Source organism: Papaver somniferum, unplaced genomic scaffold, assembly GCF_003573695.1.
Source record: "Papaver somniferum cultivar HN1 unplaced genomic scaffold, ASM357369v1 unplaced-scaffold_81, whole genome shotgun sequence".
NCBI lineage: Eukaryota > Viridiplantae > Streptophyta > Magnoliopsida > Ranunculales > Papaveraceae > Papaver > Papaver somniferum.
Genome location: NW_020651082.1, coordinates 9,354,723 through 9,365,800, shown reverse-complemented (window position 1 = coordinate 9,365,800; position 11,078 = coordinate 9,354,723). Strand labels below are relative to the sequence as shown.

General features: G+C 36.3%; 1 protein-coding gene and 1 long non-coding RNA gene across 3 annotated transcripts; one reads left to right on the top strand and one right to left on the bottom strand.

The window, feature by feature from the left end:
- Positions 1 to 257: 257 nt before the first annotated feature.
- LOC113345387 (probable linoleate 9S-lipoxygenase 5) lies at positions 258 to 4,681 on the bottom strand. Of its 2 annotated transcripts, none has more exons than XM_026589167.1 (9): positions 4,261 to 4,681; positions 3,790 to 4,088; positions 2,897 to 3,137; positions 2,452 to 2,790; positions 2,236 to 2,321; positions 2,039 to 2,146; positions 1,642 to 1,946; positions 1,295 to 1,558; positions 258 to 1,202 (listed from the first exon to the last, which is right to left on the bottom strand). In XM_026589167.1, exons 1-9 carry the CDS (start codon positions 4,562 to 4,564, stop codon positions 434 to 436), a joined length of 2,715 nt encoding a protein of 904 aa, XP_026444952.1. In that variant the 5' UTR covers positions 4,565 to 4,681; the 3' UTR covers positions 258 to 433. The 2 variants fall into 2 exon arrangements, with proteins under 2 accessions (XP_026444952.1, XP_026444953.1); XM_026589168.1 differs by having other exon boundaries at positions 3,790 to 4,079.
- On the top strand, positions 2,632 to 3,564 carry LOC113345389. The gene is made up of 3 exons (XR_003358112.1): positions 2,632 to 2,766; positions 2,909 to 3,131; positions 3,283 to 3,564. It is a non-coding gene; the product is annotated as an uncharacterized LOC113345389 (long non-coding RNA).
- Positions 4,682 to 11,078: the final 6,397 nt, after the last annotated feature.

The window sequence follows — 11,078 nt, the reverse complement described above, 5'->3', positions numbered from 1 at the left end:
CTGAAGGTAGTCTTTTACCCCCAGAATGCCTATGTTGTCAACAGCCATCATATTCACTTGAAGAATCACTCCACTCTTTCTAAATAACAGCTATCAAAGATATGTTTTTACTAGGTTGCACGAATTTGCGTATTTTGGTTTGTCTGAGATCCTCTTTTTCGTACCTCTAAATGCATTATGATCAGCTCTAGAGATACTAGTTTGTAAGCAATGGCCACTCACAAAATTGCATAAGAGATCTGATTAACCAACAGTAGTATTGAGCAATGGCGACTCACAAGGTATATTCAGAGGAAGTATATTTGAATCTATACACATATTTATTTTATGTTAACACGCCAAGAAAGAATTCACAGATACTATATAAGTATTGGGTAATGCCAATTGTCCACTACTGTAAAATAACTATAACACCCATATGAACATATCCTTGTTAGAGAGATACACTATTGGGAATTCCCCGGCCAGTGAGTCCACCAACTCTGCTATAATCAGAAGTACTTGGATAAAGTAAGGTATATGGCACCTTAACAGGCCCGTACCTATTTCGCCACATCTTATTTTCGTTCATCTCTATTATTCTGTTTTCGATTTCAATCAGCTTATCTCCAAACTGCTTAAACGCCTCAAGTGGTGCTTTATCTGATGTCCATTCAGGAGTGTCTCTCTGCCCTAGATAAACCTCATCTGAAGAATGCCTAGACAAGATCTCTATCAGGGATATGCCAAGTAAGGTTTGAAGCTGACTCGTGATTGTTTTCAGAAATGCCAAGTCAGGGTTTCTCTCAAGCTCAGCATACTCGGGAGTGCCAGGCTCTGGCATGAAGCGACGGCTTATGGTTGGGCGGTTTGGGAGGAATCCCGCATATTGATACTGACCAAAATTAACAGCTGCATGAAGAGCTGAAGCGACCCATATGATGATGGTGCATGATTGAGTTAGGTCTGATAAAGTTTGCATTTTGGGCCACCACGGTTCATTTTTTTTGTCCCCATGACCTACGTTGCGGATCTCTGACCACCATGCTTGGAGCTCCGTATCACCTTGGATCAAGCCATCATTGGGATAGTAGTAAGTGCAATAGTCATGGACCCATTTCTCGATTGCTGACCAAATTTCAAGTCCGTCAACAGCATACGGATAGTCTTCGATCAGTAGGCGCAGTCCATGAGGTGAGTTTGTGTCTGGAACTGCAATCCCTCTGAATAAAGAAGTTCAATAAATTATCTTAGTGGGAGAAATTTAAATTATGAAAGTTCTATTCATCCTTTTGTAGTGGTGGTTAAGTGTTACCTCTTCATTAGATCCTTCGGGAGTGCATGATCTGTGAAAACCCAATTTTTGTAAACTGCAGAAGACATTTCCATGGAGAATTTTGCAGGAAAGACTGTGTTCTCGAGAACACCACCAGCATTGATGAGAATCTGTCTGGCCAGGGCATTTATATTCATCGTGTCTCGGAAATGAGGATGTAGGAGTTTGTGAATTGGGTGAAGCACGCTCAATTGCCTGTTTGTTGCAATAACGAATGGCTCGATCGCTGCGTGTGTGTTTAACCTGCAACAACAAAGAATTAAAATCATCATGGAAATGGTAAATACTTACTACTACATGCTTCAAATATCACCACAGGGTCTTACCAGTGGCTGATGAGTTGATGAACACCAGAGTCATTCACAGCTGCATAAGCTTTTGCCAGTTGCCAGATTGAACCCTCAACACCTTCTTCTGCTGGTGTGAAGATTTTACTAACAGCACCATGTTGTTCTCCTTGTGAGTGTGGTAAGCTCAGCTCAATTGCTAAAGGCTTTAGAGTTCCATCATCTTTCAGGAAGAGGAGTGTTCTCGAGGCATACATTTTGGTCGAAGTTGTATTTATCCGGTTCAGGTATGGCATCAATGTGTCATGATGATTCAATATAAATAGCTTGTTTTTGCTGATAGCCTGTGGAAATACAACTTTCAATCTTCTCCTATACAAAATAAATTGTTATTAAGATTTAGTTATGCTTAGGAATAGCGGTAACAGAAAGATACCTCATCTACAGTTAATCCATTTAGATATTTCTCAATGTGTCCTCTGGTTATTGAACTGGTCTGATTACCGTATAGTTTGGGATCCAGCTTGCTAGTTGGTGGAAACTCCTGGAGATAATCAGCTTTTGTTAATTATTTCCAAAGAAACTAAATTATAGTACCAGATATTAAATTGAACATCTGCTTAGGTTTGTTACCTGTAAAAGACGAATGTCAACAGGGTTTACTCCAGCCAGCATTTCTCGGCCAAATTCTTCATCTGTTCTCCAAGCGAACTTATCCTCTGCGGCATTACCCAAAAAAAAAAGTTAGATGGAATTTATACGGGTATTCATAATCACGAATTTATACTCTGCAATAGTCATTGTTTTAATCTGGTTTTCTGTGTAGTTGTGCAATTGTTTGAAACAAACCTTTGATTACTTGAGGTAATGGTAATTTGAGTAAGTTTTCGCCGTCTGTACGAATGAGTTCTTTAAGCATCTCAAAAGGAATGGCATCCTTTATTTTGCTTAGTGGGCCTGTGGGTAGTTGAATTCCTCCCTCGTAGAGGTTAAATATGTCTTGAAATGTATCAAATTCGTTTGGAGTGCTGTCACACAAAGCTTTGATCTCGGGTACCAAAACCTGAACTAATGATTTCAGTGCATAAGCAAGGAAATCTGACATCTTCAAGTGACCGAATCGTTCGTCTCGAGGAACATAAATGTCTAGACTGATGATTAATGGTAATCTGCTCTCTGTGCTGGGATCTGTCCAAGATGTTTGAAACTGAATTAGTATGTGCAGTTTATTATGTTTTCACATTTTCTTTCTTGTGTTAACACGTTATGAAATATATCTGAAAAAAAAATGAACCTGTTTTTGTAGGTGCTCGACCAGTTTTTCCTCTTCGAGGGTAAGGGTACTCAGTGGATCCTCCTAGAACAGGACGTGCATATTTTGGACCCTTGTCAGGATCACCCAAGTCATTGTAAAATGCGTAGTCATAAACTCTGTCCCATTCCTTGAGCTCCCCTGTTCCATATTCTCTAAGATTTATCAACTCATCTTGTCTGTACTTACGTAATGGCTCTGGCGTATTGTGCGGAAGGTATGTCTGCAACAACTCACACAACACAACTATTACTTACTTTCATAAACTTACATCTGAGTAAGAATTATTATCATAATAGTATTCGTCAAAAAGAAGATGTAACAGAAGAAACAAAGAGTTGATGGTTTGTTTTTTCCTGTTTATTTAGGTGATTAAAACTGTCTATGATGCAGTTCTGAACACGGAATCTCTCACTGAAAGGGCGGAGGATTTGGATTGCCAGAGATTGAGGTCGTCAACTCTTTGGCTATGATGATAATAACTAGTAAGTTAGTAACTAGTGGAAAAGTTTTATCGGACAATCTTATGGAACTAATTTTACTGAGTTTTTTTGGCTTCTACGCCCGAAATCGCAGCGGCGCAGATGTAGCCAATTTGTGTTTTCTAAAGCATGTATTTTGCTCACACCTCGAAAGAAATTTTCTGAACTTGTTTCGTGCATCTCTTTAAAGTCATTCTGAACTCTATTAGCTTTAACCTTCTTAGATCATGTCAACTTCTACTTTTATGTATAATACGAACTTTTCAATAATTAAGCTTTGGGTATGAGAAATTAAAAGGACAAGTTTTACGTCATACACATATAGGACAGCACTAGGAAATCAGTTCCGTTCCAAGTAAATTTGGTCAGAGACACTTATGGTTTTTGAGTTACCTGGTTTGCGAAGAAAACACGGTCATACTTGTATCTATGGGTAGGGTAAACCCAAGAATTGCAAACAAAATGGATACGACCGACAACTGGAACATCTTCAAGGGTAAGACTTTTGAGGTAGAACTGACTGTGATGAAAATTCTTAAAAATGAAAGCTCCTGGAATCCCCTGAGTTTCGTCGTCCTCCCAATCAAATGTAACCTTGAACATGGACTCACCAGCTGCTAACGGTGTAGCTGTCGTAACCCACTCTTCTAAGTATGCGGCTTTACCAGGTTTCCCCTTGTTCTCTGCAAACACTACACTTGGTTTTAGAATCTTTAGATATATCTGACAATCACTCTGAAACTTGTTCCAACTTGTTAAAAAAATAAGAAATAAACAAAAAAAAAATTAAATTCTTTTTTTTTGAATGCTTCAAAACCAGAGAAGAGTGATAGAGGAGGAGAAGAAGAAGAGAGTAGAAAGTACCTAGTGATGATGATGATGATGATGATGATTTAGAAGAGGAAGAAGGAATAGTGATGAGTTGAAAAGAGACGCCATGACCCAATAACTCTTGAACTCTGTCAAGCAAAGAAGCATGGAAATCACTGAAATCCAATACATTCTTCTTCATCAATATCACAGACCCCTTAATCTTCATTTTCTTCTTCCTCATCACCATCATCTTCCCATCATCATTATTAACAGAGCTATTGTTATTACTCCCAATCCATTTCTGTTTCTTATGTTTACAAATACACAAGAGATCCTTAAATTTCTGCAACATCATCCAAACAGAAGAAGAGAAACAGTGAGAGAAGAAGAAGAGTAGTTAGTCAAAAATGAAAACTCTGACAGTCCGGCACCAGAAGCGCAAGTAGGATATTTATAGAACCCAACACACAGAGATAGAGGCAGTGGGTGCAATGAAGAAAGGTATCAGCTGCTGGAGCCTCAACCTTTTGTATCGGTACAAGTAAAGAATAATCACCCCTTGCTGCTAATGGGAGTTTGCATTTTTTCCTGGGGGCGTACCAAAAATCTGCATTATAGTTGCCTGTGAATTGGTACACTCCTAAGCAAATCGGGGCACCCTATTAGAAAAAAGAAATTTTGATGTTTTTCTAGTGTGATCTTACCCGTTAAACAATACGAGCAAGTAAATCCAACGGTTGTTTTAGTGAATTGTGGTCCCTGAAGAAACATAATCCTACCACCCCTGTTTGACAATATCCATATGTCTCTCTTTGTTGTCTGTAAAGAAGTTTAAAGGCAATCCTCTGGGTCCGCTGAGGACCCTCATAAATAGGGTATATTTAATGCTCATTAATGTTTTAGACATTCTTCCTACCCGGTAAACTTCGTGGATGGCGTGTTTCTTTATGACAAGGACCAAGATTAATAGCCCGTTTGGATGCACACCCAGAAATTATGATTTTATTTCTAAAAAACTTACGGTTAAAAACTTTTTTTACAAAATAAAATATTTTTACTTTTAACTCATGGATTTGTCTTGTCTTCTGACATCAAAACGCGCTATAACCCATACCACTACAGTCTATCGGTTTGAATTGGAAAGTGTAAACCTGACATTTAAGCTAACATTTTATCTTTTCAGCTATGGTTATCCTAACAACAACACGGCTTTATCTATTTTTGGAGTTTGATTAGCTTTTTTTCTTTTACTTTCTGATTGCCTATTTAAAGTAAGGTGTGGTCTGTTTTCTTGTTGGACTCGCAAGCTAGCATGTGATTCAGTGAGGACACAACATAAATCCCATAAGCATCTTTATTTTTTCATTCTAAAAGGTAATGGAAAATGGATCATTTGTCGAAATATTTTTAAATCACGGTTCAAATGGACGAGTAAAAAATAGTATGGGTGAAATGGCCAAAAAAAAATAGTAAGGATGAAACTAGCTTAAATTTAAAAAATAGCAAAGATGAAACTGGATACATCCTGTGTAAATTAAAAATAAGAAAAAATATTTGAAAATGGGCACGATGAAACTGGTTACATCCTGCCTATTTTTACATTTTTGTCCATTTAAACAATATCAAAATCTAACTGTCCATTTGACCCAGGAATTGTTGATTTTGGTCTTTTTAACCAATTTTGTGAAAAGGTAATCACAAGTAAAATCTCTCTAGTGTAATTATATATATACATCTAATAAGGGTTGTTGTTGTTGACAATTTAAATTTTCGGTATTATATAACTTACTGATACGAAAAATGGATCATTTGTCTAAATATTTTTAAAACATGGTTCAAATGGACGAGTAAAAATTATTATGGGTGAAATGGACACCAAAGAATTAGCAAGGATGAAACTGGATTCATCCTGACTTAAACTTAAGAAATAGCAGGATGAAACTGGATGCATCCTGATGTAAATTAAAAATAAGAAAGAGTATTTGAAAATGGGTAGGATGGAACTGTTTACATCCTGACTATTTTTACATTTTTGTCCATTTAAACAGTATCAAAATCTAGATATCCTTTTCACCCAAAAATTATTAATTTTAGTCTTTTTAACCAATTTTGTGTTACCGATATTCTTTCGGATTACCTTTAGTGAATAGGCTATCTATTTACTTGTTCTTTTTCTTGATTCTATTTTTTTTTTCTTTTTTTTTGATTTTCCGCATATTCCACCTTGGATGATACTTTTTCTTATCAAACTCTTAAGAAATATTTCATTTCCACGTGAAACTCATTTTTTAATTCTTTTTGCATTTATATATATATATATATATGCATGTCACCACCAATATTAACTTATCTTCAAAACACGTCAAAGTTTAACGTAGGTGTCTCCTTGTTGGACCATCAAGGAACCACTCCATATCTCTCGGGTTGTATATATATATTTCTATGATGAGAGCAAAGCAAACACCGAGGGAAGGAAGAACAAGGTATCAAAATATGAATCAGCGTCAACCAATCAATGGCCGGTTAAACTGTGCGGTCAATTCAACTTGGATCGGCGTGTCAAGAATTGGAACAGGGTATTTGGTGTCGAAAATGATAGGCTTTCATCCCAGGATGACATTTTCCAAACCATTAGATCTGATATAGGGATACCATTTGCAGTGAATTCTTTTTTTTTTTGTTTTTTTTTTTTGACACAAATGGTCCACTACGCTGATACGAGTACGACATTTCCGAACACCTTTCACCTACAAGGATGGTGTCAGTGTCGGTGGTGTCTATACGTATTTGGCATGGCATGGGGACATTGGCCTACAAGTATCGGCTCAACGAGGGTATTCGATGCAACCATGTAACGGTGTCAACCAAGTGTAAGAATAAAATATACATATATTTTTTTTTGTTTTCTTCTCTTTTTACCCGACATTTTTAGGGGAGACCCAAAAAGAATTAGGGGCGGCACAAAAGGACAAAAGAGGGCACCCAAGCGTAAATCTAAACTACCCCTTATCTCCGATTTTTCGAAATGGCCAATATGCCCTTTTATAGTCGGTAGAACGGTCCGCGAGTTATAACCCCAAAGGTGTCACTATACATCCACAAAAAAACCGCCAAAACAAAAGTAACACAAAAACCCCAAAAAACAAAATTTTGATGAAACTTCATAGAATTTGACGAAACCAATTTTTGGTTTCATCATAAAATTTGATGAAACCAATTTTGAAATTTGGGGGTTTTGTATCATTTTTTTAAAATTTGGAGTTTTTGTATCACTTTAGTTTAAGATGGAGGTTTAATGAATCCCAACATTTGAGTGGGGTTTTTGTACCACAAGTTTGGTCACCTTGGGTTTTTATGACTAGTTTTGTCGGTAAAAAACATAACAAGCGGTAGTTAAACAATAATCGGTAGTAAATAGACCATGTTGGTTACCAATTAACGTGTAGATATTTCGGCTAATATGCCCTATTATAATCGGTAACCAATACCTTAATCGGTAGTAAATATAGAGCATGTTGGTTACCGATTAATGTTTAGATATTTCAGAAGTCATAATCGGGAGTCCAATAGGTTACACAACCTCCCGATCATAGGTTGCCCCAAAATGAGTTTTTTCTTAAATCCTTCATTTGGTGAATTTTGAAATCTGCCATAATCGGTAGATAATCTAACTTATAAACCTACTGATTATAAGGAGCCCCAGATTCAACCGTGACCAAGTTCCATAGGTTTTGAGGGTACAGAGCCAATCATAACCATTTGGTTTGTGATTTGGATGTAGCCATAATCGGAAGTCAAATAGGTTACACAACCTCCCGATTATAGGTTTCCCCAAAATGAGTTTTTTCTTAAATCTTTCATTTGGTGAATTTTGAAATCTTCCATAATCGGTACATAATCTAACTTACAAACCTATCGATTATAAGGAGCCCAAGATTCAACTGTGGCCAAATTCCATAGGTTTTGAGGGTACATACCCAACCATAACCATTTGGTTTGTGTTTTGGATGTAGCCATAATCAGAAGTCAAATAGGTTACACAACCTCCCGATTATAGGTTGCCCCAAAATGAGATATTTCTAAAATCTTTCATTTGGTGAATTTTTAAATCTGCCATAATCGGTAGATAATCTAACTTATAAACCTACTGATTATGGGTTTCCCCAGATTCAACCTTCGTCAAAATGGCAGTTGCAGTTTAAACCAAATTTATGAAATAGTCGTTGGAGTTTTTGTGAAATAGAAAAAGAGTCGTTGGTCCCTAAACCTATATAAAGAAACTCATATCTATCAACCCAATTGCACCAAACTCTTTCCTCTCTTCAGTTCTAATTTTGAAAACAAAAACACGAATATTGCTTTTGCTTTTGCCGAAGAAGAAGATTGTGCTATTTATAGAACCTACGTTGTGGTAACTACTCATGATCCTGTTCACAAACTCCACAAATCGGAATCCCAAGAGCAGCTATGGAACCGTATTTTAATGGTATTTGAGGTGTTAGATAGTAATCGTATTAGGATATCATCCGATGACATTAAGATGAGAATGTAGACACTCGACAAGGAGATTAACAAACTTGAAGATGAGGAACGATTTGTTAGGAACGCTTTTCCTTGGTGGACTTATGAAAAACGAGTAAGTATCTTTGTAACTCCGTCTCACATAAACATTGGTTATTACTAATTTGTCACTCATTCGTAATTTCAGAGAAATCTTGCTGATCGTCGGTATGTGGATCTCTATGGGAAACGATTTGAACATGAAGGATGTTACAAAATCAAGAGAGACAATTTCTATGGTCACTGGAAGTTATGATCTTTTTTAATACTTTTATGGTCAATTAGGAGTATGGATTTAGATGCTTTTAACGTGATTGTAACGTTAATATCTTTTGAACTTTATGTAATGGATGTAATCGGAAGCATATTAATATAAAAACTTCCTCGGTTATATACAATCGGTAGTTAATTTGGTTAAACTAGCTATCGATTTCTATATTCGGGTATTTTATGAGTTAACTATCTTTCCTATTATGGTGTTGTATTGATACAGAAAACAACAATTTTTTAACATCGAATAATCGGAGACACAATATAAACTACACCTACCGATTAAAATAATCGTAACTCAAGGAGTAAATTTCCGATTATTGTGTTGTTTATTCCAGGAAACAAAGTTTTAGTCACATACAATAATCGAAGGCGAAAAATAAAGTAAACCTACCGGTTATGAAATCGGAAGCCATTGGGTTAACTATCTTACCGATTATGATGTTGTTTGGATACAGTAAACATAGTTTTCTTCACATAGAAAAATCGCAGGATCAAAAGAAATTAAACCTACCGATCCCACAATCAAAAGTCAAGGAGTTAATTTACTTTCCGATTATGGTGTTGTTTGGATCCAGGAAACAAAGTTTTCTTCACACAGAATAATCGGTAGACAAGTAAAGTAGAAATATCCCGATTCTGACAAATTATTTTGCACAACCTCCAGAATCGGTAGATAAATAATATACATATCTCCCGATTCTGACAAAATATTGCAAAATCCCCAGAATCGGAAGATACATATATAAACTTATCTTCCGATTGTGCTACAAAATTCAACAGTTTCATTTCTCTTCATGTTATTAGCTTGTGAGTTATCGTTAAATGCATAAAGATAACAATAAAACCATTCATAATCCATAAAAGGAACCATTCACAAACCATAAACATAAGGTACCAACTTATAATCCGACACAAACTTTAAAAACGACATAATCCGACGTAAACAAAGTTATCCATAAAGTTTACAAAAAACATCGAGAGTTTTAGTTCTTTTTTCCTTTGACTTTTCGACCTTTACCACCTCCACGACTTGGCCAACATCATCATTGGTTTCATCAACTTGAATGCTCGATGACGCCCAAGTTATTTTGTTCACCTTCTTTGCAGGTTTCTTATGCAATTTTTCCCCGAACTGAGATGCATACCTTTCATTGTCAATGTTACCAATTAATTCTTGGTGCTTACAGGCTCTCCGGACTTTATGCAACTAGTGCACCATCTGGACAAAAACTTGAACCTATCTCGTTTTTTTTACACATAACATAACATCAAACGGTTATTACTCAGATTTTGAGCCATAATATTAAACTATAATAAGAAATAATACGTACCAATCTACCAAAACCCGGAGGTTTTTCTTTGAGGGTGCTCTTGTACGGAGTTGTGGGCTTTGCTTAAAGATCACGGATTACACGAATATGAGAAACTTTCCGGTACCAATCCATATAGTTGGGAGTATTTTCAAAACCTTAGTTGGCTGGCCATCCTGAGTTGATCAAGTAATGCATCCTTCTATCCAATGGAATTGACAGGATGGTTTACCCGAGTAAAACACCGTCATAGAATCTTTAGCAGACTCGCAATGTTCCAGATCTAACGAGAAATTTCCATGGATTTCCTTCTTTGGTATACCTCGTACATAACCGTGTTTCCGCATCACCCTTGACGCATTGTACATCACATATCCTGTGGGGTGTCACAACGGTCCAAAATAAAGGGCCAAATCGGACCGACCCACAATATGTTGATGGTATTCTTCAATGATGTTGTAGTAAGATGGTTCGTTCAAGACTTGTGAAAGCAGATTTTTTTAGATTTAAATTTTATAAATGATAATAATAAACTCAAATAAAAAAGTGATGTGAATATTATGGAGAGACTGGGCTAGGATTCCACCATTGGTCGATATTAGTGATTTAATAAAATAATAATTTCACAACTCAACATTCACATTGATTCTAATAGTATTGCCTAGACATGTAGATTTTTAAAAGAATAGGTGTTAATCCAAGCATAGAATATCAAAACTCTAAAGC